Source organism: Pongo abelii, chromosome 3, assembly GCF_028885655.2.
Source record: "Pongo abelii isolate AG06213 chromosome 3, NHGRI_mPonAbe1-v2.0_pri, whole genome shotgun sequence".
In the NCBI taxonomy this organism is placed as follows: Eukaryota; Metazoa; Chordata; class Mammalia; order Primates; family Hominidae; genus Pongo; species Pongo abelii.
Window position 1 is genome coordinate 180,862,270 of NC_071988.2, and position 19,934 is coordinate 180,882,203.

The 19,934-nt window shown below is 41.8% G+C and overlaps 2 protein-coding genes across 8 annotated transcripts in view; one reads left to right on the plus strand and one right to left on the minus strand.

Moving 5' to 3' along the window:
- FNIP2 (folliculin interacting protein 2) overlaps positions 1 to 19,934 on the plus strand; it is a 137,838-nt gene that overhangs the window by 104,078 nt on the left and 13,826 nt on the right. For all 7 annotated transcript variants that reach the window (XM_002815254.6, XM_009240411.4, XM_063723702.1 and 4 more), the window contains one exon: positions 17,177 to 17,377. In XM_002815254.6, coding sequence (XP_002815300.2) covers positions 17,177 to 17,377 — 201 coding nt within the window. The remainder of the gene's footprint in view (positions 1 to 17,176; positions 17,378 to 19,934) is intronic.
- Positions 18,819 to 19,934, minus strand: part of SPMIP2 (sperm microtubule inner protein 2) — a 141,491-nt gene continuing 140,375 nt past the window's right edge. Inside the window, exon 5 of the mRNA XM_002815255.4 lies at positions 18,819 to 19,403. Coding sequence (XP_002815301.1) covers positions 19,389 to 19,403 — 15 coding nt within the window. The 3' untranslated portion in view covers positions 18,819 to 19,388. The remainder of the gene's footprint in view (positions 19,404 to 19,934) is intronic.

A 19,934-nucleotide genomic window follows, 5' to 3' on the forward strand; every position in this document is an offset into this window, starting at 1 on the left:
TCTTTTCTAGACCTGTGCACAATTTGGATTTTATAATCTGTCTTATGTAAATTAAATGTGGTTTTTTTTTGTTGTTTTGTTTTTGTTTTTGTTTTTCTTTGAGATGGGATCTTCCTGTATTGCCCAGGCTGGACTCGAACTGGGCTCATGTGATCCTGCCTCATTCTCCCAAGTAGCCCGGATTATAGGCACAGGCCACTGTACCTGGCTCTAAATGTACACTTCTATAACTGCTAGTTTGGAGTTTTTCTCTCATTGAGAGATTGCTTTGTAAAGCTTCCAATATTGAGAATTTTTTTGTACTTTTCTTATCCTAGTCTCTTATGAAAGAAAGATATAGTAACTTTATTTCATCAATTTTCATTTTTATTACTGACTTTCGCATATCAAGATTCAGAAGTTCTTTAAATATTTAAACACGTATTCTTGTTTAGTCCATATACTACCTCTTTTCTGTCATTTGAACTCTCTCTGCCTCTTAACATATAGGTTATACAGCTGCCTTAAATTAGTGTGAAGTAATATGGTTTCAGTTTTTTTCTTGCCACATCTTGTGCATTCTTTCCTCTGTTTTCCTTTTGACTTTAAATGGAAAGAGAGCGGGTGTATGCGCCAGCAGCATTCTATGCCTCTGACTCCTGAGTAGCCTTTTCCTTCTCCTTTTTCCTCTTGGGTCTGGCCTGTGAATACAGCTGACGGGGTTACTGTTGGGGTTATTGTGGGGCAGTGTAAGGTGATGAAGATCTCACTGACTTAGTGTTGATGGCTTGAGTTTGAGTCCTGGTATTACCACTCGTTTGTTGATAATCTTAGGTAAATAAACTAGCATTGCTAAGCCCCAGAAAAATGTATTTAGTGGAACAGATGAAATATGATTCAGTGGTTAGGAAGTTAACTTCTGAAGACAGACAAACCTAAGTTTGAATCATGGTTCACCCCTTAGTGGCTTTGTGGCCTTGGGCAAGTTTCTTTAATTTTCTTATCTATACTGTGAACAGTACTTATGTCATAGGTTTGGTCTGAAGATTCTGTGAGATAATGCATATCAAGTGGTTAGCACATTGCCTGGCACATTGTTTTTTTTGTTTTGTTTTGTTTTGTTTTTTTGTCATTAAATAAAAGACTCTTTATTTTTCACACAGTTTTTCAACATTTATCAACTACCTACTATGTGTACTAGATAATGTAGTCTGTTTCAAAATTCACATTTTGGTAAATGAAATTCCCTGACCCTCTCCCAACAAGGTATTGATATGCATATTTCAAATAAACAATAATCCACATTTAGCTACATCTTTCTCAGTGGTACAATAAGTGTGCCAGCTTTGATATCTTTCTGATAATTTTTCACCAGCTGAAAAAAGCCCAATTTTATAATGTTTACAACAAAAGATGAAATACTAGAAGGGAAACAGAACACTATTGAGACTCGATGCATAAAACAAAATAAATGAGAGCCTTTAAAAAGTTGAATATCTGGCCCTATTATAACTTACTAGTATCAATATCTGTTACAACATCTTCCTTACCTCACCCCATCTAGCTTTTTTTTTTTTTTTTAATTAAGTATTTATTGATCATTCTCGGGTGTTTCTCGGAGAGGGGATATGGCAGGGTCATAGGATAATAGTGGGGAGAAGGTCAGGAGATGAACACATGAACAAAGGTCTCTGGTTTTCCTAGGCAGAGGTCCCTGCGGCCTTCTGCAGTGTTTGTGACCCTGGGTACTTGAGATTAGGGAGTGGTGATGACTCTTAAAGAGCATGCTGCCTTCAAGCATCTGTTTAACAAAGCACATCTTGCACCGCCCTTAATCCATTTAACTCTGAGTTGACACAGCACATGTTTCAGAGAGCACGGGGCTAGGGGAAAGGCCATAGATCAACAGCATCCCAAGGCAGAAGAATTTCTCCTCCCAGACAGGGCGGCCGGGCAGAGGCGCTCCTCACCTCCCAGACGGGGCGGCGGGGCAGAGGCTCTCCTCACTTCCCAGATGGGGCGGCCGGGCAGAGGCGCTCCTCACATCCCAGACGATGGGCGGCCGGGTAGAGGCGCTCCTCACCTCCCAGACGGGGCGGCCGGTCAGAGGCGCTCCTCACCTCCCAGATGGGGCGGCCGGGCAGAGGCGCTCCTCACTTCCTCCCAGACGGGGTGGCAGCCAGGCAGAGGCACTCCTCACCTCCCAGACGGGGCGGCCGGGCAGAGGCGCTCCTCACTTTCCAGACGGGGCGGCCGGGCAGAGGCGCTCCTTACTTCCCAGATGGGGCAGCCGGGCAGAGGTCCTCCTCACTTCCCAGACGGGCAGCCGGGCAGAGGCGCTCCTCACCTCCCAGACGATGGGCGGCCGGGCAGAGGCGCTCCTCACTTCCCAGACGGGGTGGCCGGGCAGAGGCACTCCTCACTTCCCAGACGGGGTGGCCGGGCAGAGGCGCTCCTCACTTCCCAGACGGGGTGGCGGGGCAGAGGCGCTCCTCACTTCCCAGATGGGGCGGCCGGGTAGAGGCGCTCCTCACTTCCCCCCAGACGGGGTGGCGGCCGGGCAGAGGCCCTCCTCACTTCCCAGACGGGGCGGCCGGGCAGAGGCTCCTCACTTCCCAGACGGGGCGGCCAGGCAGAGGCGCTCCTCACCTCCCAGACAGGGCGGCCAGGCAGAGGCGCTCCTCACTTCCCAGACGGGGTGGCGGCCAGGCAGAGGCGCTCCTCACCTCCCAGACGGGGCGGCCAGGCAAAGGTGCTCCTCACTTCCCAGATGGGGCGGCCGGGCAGAGGCGCTCCTCACTTCCTCCCAGACGGGGTGGCAGCCAGGCAGAGGCGCTCCTCACCTCTCAGACGGGGCAGCCGGGCAGAGGTGCTCCTCATCTCCCAGATGGGGCAGTGCCTGGCACATTGTTAAGTGCCCAGTAAATGTGGGCCAGATGTGATAGCTCACCCCTGTAATGCCAGAGCTTTGGGAGGATCCTTTGAGGTGGGAGGATCCTTTGAGATCAGCCTGGGCAATATAGCAAAATCCCATCTCTAGCAAAAAAAAAAAAAAAAAAAAAAAAAAGTTAGGCATGGTGGCACATGCCTGTAGTCCCAGCTACTCAGGAGACTGAGGCAGAAGGATTGCTTAAGCCAGATGTTCAATGCTTCAGTGAGCTATGATCATTGCCACTGCACTCCAGCCTGGGCAACAGAACAAGACCTCATCTCAGTAAATAATAATAATAATATATGTGAAAGTGCTTTGTAAATGATACAGCAATATATCATGTTTTTAATATGGGAGAGCAGAATGACAACCATTATTTTTGTAAAAATGAAAATTACTGTCAGAGATAAGAAAGCTATACATGGGCCAGGCACGGTGGCTCATGCCTGTAATCCCAGCACTTTGGGAGGCCGAGGTGGGCTGATTGCCTGAGCTCAGGAGTTTGCGACCAGCCTGGGCAACACAGTGAAACCCCGTCTCTACTAAAATACCAAAAAAAAAAAAGTAGCCAGGTGTGGCAGCGGGTACCTGTAGTCCCAGCTACTTGGGAGGCTGAGGCAGGAGAATTGCTTGAACTCGGGAGGTAGAGAGGTTGCAGTGAGCTGAGATCACGCCACTGCACTCCAGCCTGAGCAATAGAGCGAGACTCTTTGTCTCAAAAAAAAAAGAGAAAAGAAAGCTATATGCGTATGTACTTAAAGTTCTCCTAACTAGTCAATGGCTAATTGAACAGAACCTGTACACACATTCATTGAGTGCTAAAAACATTCACTTTTGCTTTGCCCAGGAGCAGACTGGACAGCTCTAACTCTGCAGGGCAGGGTCATCAACACCAAAATTAACACTACATTTTGATGTTTTTTAAAAAAAACAACCATGCTCCAGGGCTTCAAGCATTTTACAGAATAATTTATAAGATGAAGTAACCATTGGATACAGCAGCCTCTTCCATTTAATTTTAAGCGTAGCAACAGATTGACTCCAGAAATATCATGCAGGAATCAGTAGCACAGATAAAGAGCTTTGCTAAAAGCCTGGCTGTGAGATATATATATATATATATGCTCATGAATACCTAATTAGTCCATGCAGTGCAATCAACCTGTAGGACTACAAAAGAACAGCAAGTCCCTTCAAATGGTAAATCATTACTTAAGTAACACAGATAACATTAAATACCTCAGGTCAGCAACAACCTTAAAATCAGTAGGATACAAAGAAAACATCTATGTAGGACAAATCCACTATTTTGGAACATCTCTCGTTGTTTTCTTTTCCCCATGTTTGGATAATAAACATGGCAGTGCCTCTGGCCTCTAGCACTGTCTTCTATAGCCACAGCCCTCAGTGCAACACTACCTATGTCCACTGGCCTATGGAGCACTTTTAAAACTACATATTTTGACCTATAAATGGGTTTTGATTACCAGTTTTTTTAAAGATATACAACTAAAATCATCACACATTAGGCTTCTTACTGATCAGTGAAACCTTTGTATTATGTGTGTGTGTATTTATACACACATGCACACATGTCACTTGTATGCATATGGCATGTCATGCCAGGTTATGTCATATAAGCATGTATGCCAGGTCATGATGTTAAAATGTATTTCTTATCATGGATTGTGGTTAAAAAAAAATACTCATCTCTGGGTATCCCCAACTCTAATCTGAAATCATTGTGATTCTCTCGCCATCTCAATGTGACTAGTCTTTTTAAAGTTCCTTTTGATCTTCCCAAATGGCATCCCTGTATCCACTTTACCCGCTTCCATCACCTTGTGCAGTGCTACAAGAGGATGTTCTAAAGCATGGGACAATCATTTACTCTTTTGCTTGAATAGCTTCCTATTTTCTAAGAGACTAAACTATAAACTCCGTAGCTGGAATTGCCCCTTTTATGTCCTTCAAATACACACACATACCCCTGTATCTCCTCTTACGCCCCAGTAACACTGCCGTTCTTTAAATAGTCCACCTTTCCTCACACCTCTCTGCCTATCAGGTTATGCTTTCTTTGCCTAGGACACTATTGAACAAACTTTTTTACGTTTTTGAAGACCCATTTCATATGTTGCCTCTTCTTCAAAATCATTCCAGGCCCCATATCCCTGTTCTGTTCCAGATGTGTTCCTTTACTAGGGCTGCAGGTGCCTTGAAGCAGAAAGCAGGGACTGTATTTTCCTTATATCCCCAGCACCTTGCCTGGTGCCTGGCACATAGAAAGTGCTCACTAATGTTAGTTGACTCTTCCCCATAAAACTGGGGTTAGAGTCATGTGTGTCTGTTTTTTTAGTGTGGCCCTTTCTTCTGAAGTAAAGAGAAATGGGAGATGGCCTTTCTTTAAAGAAACTTAAAGGGGAAGAGTAAGATGTTTAGACATGCCTACAGCTCTGTGTGTTCATTGTTGTTACCTAAAGGAAAATAAAAGCTTATTATAGGTCTCTTGGGCTTCATGTCTCTTGCATCGTGTCAGAGTTAGACACATGTCTAATTTTGATGTTTTTCCCAAAATGTTTTACTACCTACAAGATATTTGAACATCTGTGCCATTCTCTGCAAAAAAGCTACCAACCCTCTCTTATTTGATTTTGGAGTTGCACATCTCATCACGCAACTTGATTCTGATACCCTTTCTGACCTTGAGCACCTCTTCTCAACTTCCGACTGAATTTTACTCAGCAAGTGGCCAGCCTGACAGTGCAGCCATTCTAGAAGTTATGTACGGTATCTTCAAGGCCACAAGCTGAATTTGGGCCCTAGTCTGGTGAGCACAGGCACAGATACACAGAAGATCAGACATTTTCCTGGCACCCTTGCAGACCATCTTGCCACACTTTGGACCCTTTCTTCTTTCCGTCTACCGCTAAGTCTTCATACTGTCTTCATGTATACCTACCAGGATCCCTCAGCAATGTCCCAAGGTCCAAAAATGATTAATTTTCCTCTTCCTCTTGTTTACCTTAGTACAACTCTTAAGCCTTTAGTGACTGACATTAAACCTGTTTCCAAGGGAAAAATTTCTGATAAGCAAATGCTTTTAGAGTTATGACAAGGCCATATGTGATTGTTACCCCTTCTGGTATTTTCATGTGTTAAAAATATGTTTGATGCACTAGAAATCTCCAGTGGTGGCACTTCAGGTGGTGGAGATAACTTGTGTCACCTGATGGGGCAGAGAAGCTGGAGATGCTTTTGGGATAGAGTGGGGAGAATCACACCTGAGAGATTTATCGGTTGAAAAATACTTATCAGGTACCTTTTATGTGCTTGGTACTGTGTTTATAGCAGTAGTCAAAATCTGAAGTAGAATTAGCCGGGGTGTGGTGGCTGTGTGCCCATGGTCCCAGCTACTCGGGAGGCTGAGGTGGGAGAATGATTTGAGCTCTGGAGGTCGAGGCTGCAGTAAGCTATGATGGAGCCACTGCACTCCAGCCTGGGTGAAAGAGTGAGAACGTGTCTCCTCCCCCACCCCCCTCACCCCCCCGCCAGCCAAAAAAAAGATCTGAGGTGGGAGGATTCCAGCAACATGTACTAAACTGGTGTGGATGGCATGCCTCGCCTCTAAAACTATATAGTGATGGATAAAATATCACCATCCTCATTGCCGCCCCATTGTTATAATTCCTGTGCGTGAAAAAAAAATGGAAATCCTTTTGTGCCAGAGAGAAATGGAAATCTAAACCAAAGCAGTAAGCATGAGCTGGTCCTCCAGGATTTCAGTCTTGATACAGGTCCTAGGAATTGGGTGCTGAGTTCTCAGATTCACCCGAGAATGAGAGACTGTGGTCTTGTGTGCATGTAAGGCTTGAGACCTGAAATCAAGCCCCTTACCTAAAGCCTGGAGCTTCAAAGAACTATTCTTCCATGAAAAGGAGACTAGAAATCACCAGACATAAGCAGTGAAGCAGCAAAGAAACAGGCTGGAAACAGGTTAGGGAAAATAAAGTCACCCATGAGAAATCAAAACCCCCGGTCTGTGCTATTTGTGTGTTTCAGGTCCAGATTTATTCTACCCGAGTGATTTGCGAATCCCTACCCAAGAAATAAACATAAAACCAGGAGCATAGAAACCTTTAGGACTCTGGCAGAAGGAAGCACACTACTTTAGACACTTCCACAACCACAAGCTCATGAGACGCATATAGGAAAATGAAACATAGCTCCAGTAAGATAGGCCCACATTCAGAAATTACAAACATATGTGGGAAACCAGGAAATCATCATGAGTGGAGAGCAAGCGCATACAAGCAGGAGAATCAGCACTCCCCCAATCGGCAATAACTATTAAAGTAGCCATGTTTAAAATATTTACGGTGATAAAAAGAAGGAATTGGAACCTTAAAAAAGAGAGGATAATGTGATAAATGACCATTTAGATTCGTGTAAGAATGAAAAACAACTTCTAAAATTGAAAAATAGTCCCTGAAATTAAAACTCCAGGTATAGGTTAAAGAACAGAGCAGATTAAATACAGCTAAAGATAATTAGAATTTGAAATGGAGGCTACTTAAGAAATATCTTTTTGAGCTCTGAGACAAAAAGACTTAAAAAATATCAAAGAGCAAGTAAAAGATGGGTGGCCAGAATGAAGAGACTTTATAGCATATGCAGAAAGAGAATAGAGAAAATGAGGGAAAGTAATATTCAAAGAAAGAATGGCTGGCATTTTTCAGGTTAAGTAAGCACACTGACTCCCAAGTAGGGAGAATATTAACAAATTCACACTTAACAACTGGACATCAAAGATAAAGAAAACTCTGAGAAGTAGCCAGAGAGAAGAAGACATGGCACCTGGCCTCAGGGAGTTTGCGATCTAACGGGAAATAGAAATAAATCAGCAGTGAAAATAGCATGGTCAAGTGTGTGGCAGCAGGAGGCCAGGGTGCTGAGAATGGGCGCACAGGGCGGCTGTGGTGAGGACTCAGCTAGGGTCAGTAGCAGAGTGAGGATGAGAAGCAGGGAAGGGTGCAGGGGATAGCATGGCTTTTTCAGGGAACTGAAGCCCCTTTCACTGATGACCCCTTCAGCATATTTCAGAGCTGGCTTTGCCACCAACAGGAGGTCTGTCTGTCCCCTCTTTCAGTAAAACTGCTGTCAGGAATGTCTACTCAACATGGGATCTAATTAAACTAAAGAGCTTCTGCACAGCCAAAGGAACTACGATCAGAGCGAACAGGCAACCTACAGAATGGGAGAAAATTTGTGCAATCTACCCATCTGACAAAGGGCTAATATCCAGAATCTACAAAGAACTTAAACAAATTTACAAGATAAAATCAAACAACCCCATCAAAAAGTGGGCGAAGGATATGAACAGACACTTCTCAAAAGAAGACATTTATGCAGCCAAAAGACACATGAAAAAAAGCTCATCGTCACTGGCCATCAGAGAAATGCAAATCAAAACCACAATGAGATACCATCTCACACCAGTTAGAATGGTGATCATTAAAAAGTCAGGAAACAACAGGTGCTGGAGAGGATGTGGAGAAATAGGAACACTTTTACACTGTTGGTGGGACTGTAAACTAGTTCAACAACTGCACGTTGTGCATAAACTAGTTCAACAACTGCACGTTGTGCACATGTACCCTAGAACTTAAAGTATAATAATAAAAAAAAATTCTAGCTGACTATATATATTGGAGGAGATGGTTTAAGAATAATAAGTGATAACCAGACTTCTTTTCTCTGGATGGATTTGAGACTGAAGGGGTTTTTTGGTTTGTTTTTATTTTTTAAAAAACTGGTCTACAATTCACATACCTCTGCAGTCCTTTTAGTGGCTCTCAGTCATCCTAGTGGGGTGGGTTGGCCAAGGATGATCTTGTATGGTCTGAATCTTCAATTCCAAGGCTATGGAGGATGCAGTTATATAGGTGGGTCTTCTCCTCTCAGGAGGCAGAGGAATACCAAAGGGGATCTGAGGACCTTTAAGAGTAATGCTGAGAAGGCGACTGTCATCACATTCATCATATTGGGCTCTTTGCATGACAGACTAAAGGCCTTTCTTAAAGCTACATAAAAGCTAATATTAAGTCATGGTGCTGTAACATAAAGAGAATTATTGTGGAAAGGTATTTTGTCATGTAGCATCCTCTTATTTAAGTACAGTTTAATAAATGTATAAAACTTACCAGAATTATATAAAATGAATAACAAATGGGAGTTCAAATGAAGCCAAAGAGTCATGTGTTTTATTATCCAGAATATCTCAGAGAAAAACTTAGAGAGAAGTGCTTCCAATTACCTGAATCATAAGTTGCCTGTTCCCTTTGTGTTTTAAAGAGGCTGCCCAGTGGCTTATCCCTGATAGTTAAACCCTCACTGTTATAACTATTGTGCAGATTTTAGAGCTGGTTATGAATACAGAAGTCTCCACACTCCTGCTGTCTGTAATACACATGTGGGCTGAGACATCTTTGAAGATTGATGAAGGGTCAATGTCAAGCAGCATAAAGATGGGGAACTTGTAGCAACGTGCATGATAGAAGTGGCTGTGTTTTCTCCTAATGACAATAAATTCAGACCATCATTCACACTTCTTGCACTCTTGTCTTCTAAGGGATTTCCACCCTGATGCGGTCCTCGGATTTTGTAGTAGAGGGCTTGGCAGACTCATTGGGCTAAAAGTTGGAAACACTTGTGAGTTCCTAGACTTTATTTCTTACATGCCAAGATACTTAATAAGCTCTTTTTTTTTTTGGTCCTGAGTGTTCCTATCTGTAGAGCAGTACTGTGTTCCTGCCTCCCTTCAGGAGAAATGGCATGATGAATTAATAAGTAGTTATGGGAAGCAAATATGCAAGAATGGCATTTCCTCACTCTTCATTAGGTTAAAAATAGATAATCACGTGAAATACTAGTCATTTAAATGTGGCACGTAGAAAAGAAATATATTAATTATTGTGCATTGGAGGTATAATATGCCAGAAAAAAAAAGAAATGCACAGATGACTTAATAGGAACTGGGTTGCATCCAAAAATAAACTGTTCACCACAGCTAGAATGTATTAGATATTTTGCACATGCCCAGCACTGTGTTATGTTCCTTTCAAAGGCTACAGAAGAAAAAGAAATGTGATTTATCTCCTTGAGTTACTTGTAAAATCACTGAGTAGACAAACATGTGAAATCAAGAACAAGTTAAGACAGTGTGTGATGAAGTGCCAAAATGAATGGTGTGGACAGCAAGTGTTCTCAGAGGTCAAAGGAAGAGCAGTGCAGTGCATGTGGGAAGGTTTCCAGGGCGAGGGATGGACCCACGCCAGGTCCTTGAGGGATTGTGGACTTGAGACGGGGTGGCAGGGAAGGCATTCTGGGCACAACCTGAGGTAAGAGCAGGAATCTTTTTGGCTTGGAGAAGGAGGCTGTATTAGTCCCATTTTCACACAACTATAAAGTACTGCCCAAGACTGGGTAATTTATAAAGGAAAGAGATTTAATTGACTCACAGTTCTGCAGGGTTGGGGAGGCCTCAGGAAACTTACAGTCATGGCAGAAGGTGAAGGAGAAGCAAGTACCTTCTTCACAAGGTGACAGGAGAGAGAGCAGGTGTATGTGAGGAAGTACCACACTTCAAAACCATCAGCTCTCGGCCAGCCACAGAGGCTCATGCCTGTAATCCCAGCACTTTGGGAGGCCAAGGCAGTCAGATCACTTGAGGCCAGGAGTTTGCGACCAGCCTGGCCAACATGGCGAAACCCCACCTCTGCTAAAAAAAAAAAAAAAATACAAAAGTTAGCTGGGCATGGTGGTGTGTGCCTGTAGTCCCAGCTACTCGGGAGGCTGAGGCACAAGGATCACTTGAGCCTGGGAAGCAGAGGTTGCAGTGAGCCGAGATTGTGCCACTGCACTCCAGCCTGGGCAACAGAATGAGACTCTGTCTCAAAAAAAAAAAAAAAAAAAAATCAGCTCTCGTGAGAACTCACTATCACGAGAATAGCATGGGGGAAATCCCCCCCATGATCCAATCTCCTCCCACCTGTCCCCTTCCTCGACATGTGGGGATTATTATTGGAGATGAGATTTGGGTGGGGACACAGAACCAAACCGTATCAGGGGTCTTATTGGGAACTGAATATGTATAGGTTGGGTGGGCCCAGGCTGTGAAGAGCTTTAAGTGTGGAAGAAGAACAGTTTTAACTTAACGGTTTGGGTGATGTGTGCTAGTGTAGATTTTAGAGTTGGTGAGGGAAATGATCATGTGGTATTTTAAGAAGTTTGAGGTTTTAGGTAAAGTGCATAAACTAGGACAGTGTTGTCCACAGTTGCACTATTTGTGAGCTCTTGAGTCTGAGGTTTCAGGGGACATGTCAATACAGAGAGAGGATGGTTCAGGAGAGCAGGACGAACATTTGAGCACCTAATGTGTTGGGTTCTATGCTACATGTTTCAACACATTTTTCTCACAGAAAACTTGTGCTTTAAATGGCATTTAAGCCTCACAGAAGCTCTGAACTAAGTACTATCCCATTTTACAGACATAGCAACTGAGGCCCAGATTGAGTTGCTGAGGTTCCACAGCTGGTAAGTGACGGTGGTTGTATTCAAGCCCAATCTGACTTCAGAGCCCTCGCTGTCATCTTATTGTTGCCCTTTGTTGAATTATCAGAACCACAGCTCTTGCGATTCTCTAAACCTTGTAGACAATTTCTTGCTCGTGGAAGTTTAAGTTAAGCAGAAGTCATGTGTATATGAATCAAGGCAGCATATTTTGTGTGTGCAGCAATCTGACCTAAAACCTTGAAATTGGAATGTCCTAGGCGTTTAACACTCCCAGGAAACGGACCCATCCTTAGAGGCTACAAATTAACCAGGCTTATCCTATTGATTCAACCAGCTGTAATAGCAAAGAAAACGCAATAATCTTCTGAAGATTTATAAAACAAGGCATTTCATTTGTTAATCTATCTTGAAAAATCTTCACAGGAAAGTGGTTTGGGTAAACAAGATATTGACAAGGTAGAAATGAATAAATGATTGTTTCTAACTTCTCATATGAGTGCAGCAAGGGGAAAATGATAATGGCATATGGCCTCTATCTCCTTTCTCTCTGGAGACTGGCCGTCCACCCTAACAGTCGTCTGCAGCTCCTTACTCACCTCCCATTTTCTTCTATCCGAAAGTCCCTGTCAGAAGTTTCTGAGTTACCCAATTAAGTTTCTGTGGGAGGCATGTAACCTGCTGGCAGTGGTCTGGAGAGAGTGGCAGGAAGGTGCCGGGCTGGCAGCTCTGCATTGATACCCTGGCTGCCGTTGGACACTCAGTGTGGTATGGGCACTCAGGAGGGTTATGATAGGGCAGTGCTTTTCTCATCTGATGGAGGAAGTACAAACATATTGCAGATCCATTCTGATAGGAGAATTTGATAAATTCTTTGGACAGGAAACTTATTTCAAAATTGATTCTCCTTAGCTTGTGAGAGAAGAGGGTAATTGATGTATGTCAGCATCCATAAGGTTTGTAAAGTTTCTCAAACAGGCATTTTAAGTGGAATGACTATATTTAATATTAGTATTTCTCTCAGATTTTCATTTGGAACTCTGAAATGAGGACCTGATTAATCTGAGACAATAATGGTTTGCAGGAGAACTTTTTAAAAAGGTAACTATACAATGTGGGCTTTTTGGTTTGTTTTTCTAGAGATATTTAGTCAAGGTAACAAAACTCTTTGGGAAAAAAGATGTTAGCATTAAGAAGAGAAATTTTGCCAAGTAATCTTACTAAACTGACAGGTATCCATATTGTATCTCCCTTTTCCTTAAGGTGTATGGGAGGCCAAAGTGAGGCTCACCATGGTTAAGTTGTCAGCGTTGGGGTACAGGCACGCCCCACCTTCCTATTCCTTTTCTTTAGTTCCCATGCCCAAACTCCAAGTCCTAAGAAGTGAGCAGATAGTGGATTAGGCTTTTCATAGGTGTTTACATCAATCTTAGGTTCGTATTTTTTAGAGTACATAATTTCTTAAAAGTACTGCTACATGTATGTTACTGCACATAAGTGTATGTATGAAACCTGCTATGCATGTGAACTTGATAAAATTGTGAACTTAAACTTACTTGACAGATTTCAGTATTTACTAACTTCTACTATTAAGGTATGGCTAGTAAGAAATAGTATTATAAAGAAGCATACATATAATTCAGTGTTTGTTTATTGTGGTTCTATAGATGCCTAAAAAATAGTCTTCCCAGCCAGGCACGGTGGCTCACGCCTGTAATCCCAGCACTCTGGGAGGCCAAGGTGGGTGGATCACTTGAGGTCAAGAGTTCGAGACCAGCCTGGCCAACATGGTGAAACCCCGTCTCTACTAAAAATACAAAAAATTAGTTGGGTGTGGTGGTGGGCACCTGTAATCCCAGCTACCCGGGAGGATGAGGCAGGAGAATTGCTTGAGCTTGGGAGGTGGAGGTTGTAGTGAGCTGAGAATGCACTACTGCACTCCAGCCTGGGCAACAAAGCGAGACTGTGTCTCAAAAAAAAAAAAAAAAAAAACCTCAAGAGGAATGTTAAATTGAATTTCAGGGCATAAGGTGCGTGCATGTATGTATTTCTGTGACAAATCCAAACGTAGTTTTCTATATCTTAGAGTTCTTTAAATTCTGAAAACTTAGAGATTGACTGATAAGCCAGATCATAATATGTTTACACTGCCCACTCTCTAATGGGGTTGAGTTTCCTTTGGAAAGATATCAGAAATCTCCAGTCACCAGAACTTCAGCTTCAACTCTCTGACCCTGTGCAAGTTCAAGCCAGATCAGGGATGGCCAGCAGTGGCCCCAGTGGCCCTTGAATTGTAACTAAAAGTAGTTGATGATATTTTTGTCTCTTTCCAGCATTCATTTCTTTTTCTTGAATATTTAGACTTCCCTCTAGTTTGTTCTTCTTTTAAAGGGTGTTTATTCTTTAGTAAATAAGTAAGTAGCTACTAAGTGATATAGTTAGATGGAGGCAATTGGATTGATTCAGGAAATTGTGTGTTATGTATTTAGTAGCCTGAGAACGTGTAATTCTTGGAGTTTTTTCTCTTTTGAAAAGGTTCTGCTGGTTCTTTTCTGTTCCTGGGGCCTGCATGCATAAAAGTCAGCAATCCATGCTGTAAGGAACACGAGATGTTCATCGACTCTTGTCATTTGCTTGTGCTTAATCTGTCTCATTTTCATTCAGCAAGTAACATTTTTCAAATGCCAGCTCCTGTGCTAGAGGCTAAGGATGCAGAGAGAAGATTCAGCCCCACCTTCAAGGAATGGACTCCCGCAAATTCCTGTCAGTTTGTCTCAATCTTTGGACTCATTGTTCTTTCGTCTTTACTCAGGTCTCTACCTCAGATTCTGCCTCTTTGCTCCAGTAATTTAAAAATGACTTCTGAGCCTATAATCCCAGCGTTTTCAGAGGTCAAGGCAGGCAGATCACTTGAGGCCAGGAGTTAGAGACCAGCCTGGCCAACACAGCAAAACCCTGTCTCTTCTAAAAGTACAAAAATTAGCTGGGTATGGTGGTACACACCTGTATTCCAGCTACCCAGGAGACATGAGAATCGCTTGAATGCAGGAGCCAGGTGTTGCAGTGAGCTGAGATTGCACCACTTCACTCCTGGGCAACAGAACAAAACTGTCTCAAAAAAAAAAAAAAAAAAAACTTTGGAGGCCAAATGTAGTGGCTCACACCTATAATCCCAGTTCTTTGGGAGGCAGAGGTGGGAGGAGCACTTGAGGCCAGGAGTTTGAGACCAGCCTGAGCAACATAGCAAGACCCCATCTCTACAAAAACACTTTTTTTAATTAGCCAGGTATGGTGGCACATGTCTGTAGTCCAGCTACTTGGGAGGCTGAGGCAGGAGGATCACTTGAGCTCGGGAGCTTGAGGTTACTGTGAACTGTGATCAGACTTCTGCACTCCAGCCTGGGCAAAAGCAAGACCCTGTCTCTAAAAAATAAATAAATACAAAGACTTGTGCTGATTTTTCATGTTAGTATTTTTTAGTTTTACATTTCTCTTGCATGCTTACTTTTAAAATAATTGAGCCAACCTCTCTGTCCCTTTTTGTTATTGCATGTAAATCTACAGCCTTCTGATAAAACCTAGGCTTGCAGAATCTTCCATCCGTCACCTTCCTAGTATGCCTCTTGGCCCTTATTCCAGCAGTTAGTTGCTTAAAACAAAGCCTTTTGTGTTGGTAGTGGTACTATATAACTTACAGTCTATGCACTGTTGGGGATTGACACACTCTTCCCTTCCCTACCACTGCAGTGGGAAGATCATTTAGAAGACTAAGTTCGATTTGAACCTAGGGCCCAAATTACCTACTGCAAATCAATCCTCTTCCTCCCTTTGCCCCTTGCAAAAGCTAGAATTCACTGTGAAAGGTGACAGGCATACGTTCAACTCATTGTCTCTATGTTGACATATGGTCAGTATGAGGGAAAGGTCCCTAATATAGATCTGTCCTGTGGCATGACCAGCATGTTGTGGATTTCTGACAAATGCAAAGCAGTGAAGGAGTTTGAGCTCAAAATACAAATATTTTAAGTGTTCAAATTTCCTTTTTTTTTTTTTTTCCATAAGGACCAGACTCATTGATGGCAAGTCGTCATCATCTTGCTGTAAATTTATAACACATGATGAACAAGACCTTGGAGGAACTTGTAAAGAGAAGTCACTGAAGCCTTGTATCTTTAGTTGTCCGTTTTGGAGAGTGTATATATGCATGTGTAAGAAGCGTAGAGGTGAAAGGGTCATGAAAAGCTTTGGTTGAAAATGGTGATGGGGTCATTATGTGTGTAAGAAAATCTTTGTACTTTTCAGTTAACAATTCTACAAAATGAGAACTGTCTTGGGAAACTGGGGTTTATGAATTCAAAAGTATACTTTATCAAATTCTTTATCTCTCATGTTTAAAATTATTTGAACAGACAAATAAATGTAGAACATCAGACTTTGCCTGATTGCTGTTCCTTTCAATGGGAAAAATATAAATCCTGATAATAGGATTTATATCTTTTTAAACCCTTATATTTTTATAAACCCTGATAATAGGGAAAAATATAAACCCTATTACCAGGGTTTTTCCTACTATTTTTCCTACTATTCCACCTTGGATAATAGTAGGAAAAAATGTTGATCCGCCGAAGTTTTCATTCATCTCACCACTCTCTTTCCCATTTGTGAGAAGGAATACAAAGCTGCACAGGCTCCCCTTTTAGTAACAGAGTCCAAGACTAGGGAGTCAGATCACCTGTTAAAATTACAGTATTACATTATGCATCTTTGATTTGTATTTGCAGCCTTCCCACTACTTGGATTAAGTCGTAAAAATCACAGGTAACCGTGGTCCAGTGGCAAAGCTGTATATCTCTTTGGGTTCTTTGTTGCAATTAGCAACTCTTGTTAACTTATACAGGAGGGACTTTAGTGGAGGAATATTAGGAATGTATAGAATTGATGAGAAGACAAAAGAATTAGGGTTCAAATAGGCAACAAGGCAATTCTGGAGTTCTAGGAACCATGGACTACTTGAAGGTGTTTGTACTAAGTCCCACCAGGCCTTGTACTAATTGCTGTCTGGGCAGGAATATGGTAGTGCCAACCGTTTTTGGTCTTCTGTGCTGGTACTTAGAAGGAATTCCCAGGGAAGGAGCATCCAGCTGGCATAGCTTGGGCCATACGAACACACCTTGATAGAGGAAGGATGGACCCGATTGCAGTCTCACTGGGCCTTGTCTAAGAAAGACCATTCTTCAAAGGAAAATTCGGATGGATTTATTGGAGGAAGTTATTTAAGCAGCCAAAAGAATCAAGCAGTCACCCCAGGATAGTAGAAGGGAGTAAGGACGGAAGCAGCCAGTACTAATTTTCCTTGGTAAATGAGGGTTAGAAAAATGTGCATTTGTGCATTGGCTTTGAGGCAGGTCTCCCTGTCTCTGGCTCTCTCTATCCTCCCCCTCCCACACCCATCCCTCCCAAGCAGTTACACTTTGATTTGTTTTGAGAAATTAGGTCTTTAAAAAAGTCCTTGTGACTGCTTCAATGTTTACCCTATTTACCCTATGGCATAATTTACCAGTTGTTAAATCTGCTCTATCCATAACTGCCTGGCTGTCAAGAATTTTACATTTAAATGTATTCATCAGTAGTGAAACTTTGACCTTTTGGACTCACCTGGATAAATAAACCCAACCCTTTGTGTTTCTTTTTCAGCATCCAGTCCTGGATGAGCCAATAGCTGAAGCTGTCTGTATTATCGCAGACACGGATAAATGGAGTGTGCAGGTAGCTACAAGTCAGAGGAAAGTGACGGACAACATGAAACTAGGCCAGGATGTCCTGGTCTCTAGTCAGGTGTCCAGTTTGCTTCAGTCCATTTTACAGCTCTACAAGCTTCACCTCCCTGCTGATTTTGTAAGTACTGGTTCTTATATCACCAAAGAAATCTAGTTTTAAAATGCTTTTAACAACATTTTGATTATAAAATCACAAATTCAAAAGTACTGTTTTAACATAATTGGAGATTAGCATAACTAAAACTAGAACATGAAACATAAAACCCGCAACAGGATAGATTTCAGTAACAATAGCTCTTCTGTGAAACAAATAACGAGGAGCGGCACTGGAATTTTTTGGAATGAGGTGTATGGTGCAGTAAATAAGGAATGGGTGGAGAGATCAAGCATAAAAGGAAACTGTAAATCATCCACTGGAGAACTCATGAGTTCTCGTTTTATTAGATTGATATTATAATAAGTAGGCCAGTTTCTGAAGGGATTGTAGTTCCTTTTATTAAGCAAACATTTACACAAAGGTGTTAAGGATAAAATAGAATATCATTTGTATAAACATTTCCAACTTTGAAGTACTATACACATGTAAGATTATATCAATTGTTGCTTTTTTTTTTTTTTTTTTTTTTTTTGACAGAGTCTCACTCTGGAGTGAGTGGCATGATCTCTCCGCCTCCGGGCTCAAGTGATCCTCCCACCTCAGCCTCTTGAGTAGTTGGGACTAGAGGCATGTGCCACCACGCCAGCTAATTTTTGTATTTTTTGTAGAGATGGGTTTTGCTATGTTGCTCAGTCTGGTCTCGAGTTCCTGGGCTCAAGCAATCCGCTTCTTTCCAAATGGGATTTTAAAATCACTTTCATAACAACAGACAGAGCCTATACACCCTTAGAAAAGTATCAGTAGCTCCCCCCAGCCACTGGAATTAACGTGCACGACAAAATCTCAGTATCTGCGTATGTGCAGAGAAATTGAAAGAAAGAGAAAATACATTTAGAGAGGGAGGGGGAAAGGTTTCAAAAGAAGAAAAGCTTTTCCAGTGATGATGAACACTTAAAAAGTGAGAGAGAGAAGCTTAAGGGCATATGGCATATAGCTGGGTAGAGCTTGGATGGGCTGACCTCAGAGACAGGTGTGTGAGGAAAGAGTCTGCTTTCTCTGCTGTTCCTTCCCATCTGCACAGCGCTGTTCTCTGCAGCACAGCCCCAAACCAAAACATCTGTTATCTGCCTCCTGGCCTCCAAAAATGATGCAAACCTGTTTACCCAACAAAGCAAGAAGTTTTTAAATATTAATTACCTACGCTAATTGCTAATGTAATGGTCATTGTCCTGTGTTTTTATGACCAAATCTATACTTGTACCCATTCCTCAAAAAGAGTCTAGACTTTTATGACTTTGAAGAAGGTGCTCTGAAATACCGTCTGGTTGTTATCAAAGTCGTGACAGTGTGGCAAGGCAGGAAGACCACTGAGCGTAGCTGGGTTATGGTCTAGGCTTTGCCGTTGGTTAGTTGTGTAACAGTGGACAATCCCGAGTCTCTCCGAACCTCAGCTTTCTTATTTGTAAAAGGAAGATAGTACCTGTTCAACAAGGGTGCTGTGAGAATCTTCTGAAAATTAGGCATATAACTGCTTTTTACTGCTAAAGCACCATGCCAATATTATAAAATACTTTAAAAGCCATATATGTCAGCTTTAGCGTCCCATAACTGGGGGGTCAAATCCAAGTTCTGCTACTTCCTAACCATGTAATCTTTCAAAGCCTTAATTTCCTTATCTGCAAAGCTGGGGAAATAATAGAACCTATCTCCTATGGTTATGAAATTATATTAGAGAATGAATGTAAAGCACTTGGAATAGTGTTAGATGTTATAAGCACTCAGTAAACAGCTACTATTAGTATGATAGTCAATAACAATTAGTTTCATGAAACAATATTAATGGTTGCAAAGACTGACAACACCTTTTTTCCAAACTCTTTATTTGGGCTTTAAGCTGAAGCATACTCTTGCAAGACATCTGTCCTGGGGCAATATGAGAAGCACTTATGGATTATTATGATCTTATTTTTCGTTCTACAGTAGTAGGCAGTTTCTCCTTCTAAAAGCAGGTTGAGTTATGCTGATTTAGAGGCTAATGTTTCCTTTTCTGTAAGAGAAGTAATGTATATTAGACTTCATAGTTTACTTCATAAGTATTTGCCAAACTTTTATATTTCATTCTATAATACATACGTCTTGTCATAGTTGACATCTTGGTTATCAAAGCAATAAATTGTTATAGTTAATTCTTTTTACTTCCTTTGGACAGAAGTATGTTCAAGCACTTACTAGTGTGAATGACTTATTTAACCTGACAAAACCAAGATCAAAGAAAATTTTATCTGCAGTTTAAAATTCTCCTTAAAAAAAATCACTTGAATGAAACCTGTGATTAAATGGCTTTTAGAACCTTCAATACAAAAAGAGAAAGTAGCTATTTGAAATTTTAGAAGTTAAAAATTGGAGAAATCCATCTCAGGAATAAACTCCCAGAAAGAGGAGTTAAAAAAGCCCCCAGCATGTTCAATGGAATAATCAAGTCTTTTAAAAAATGTTTTTCTTTTTTTTTTTTTTTTGAGACAGAGTTTCATTTTGTCACCCAGGTTATAGTGCAGTAATATGATCTTGGCTCACTGCA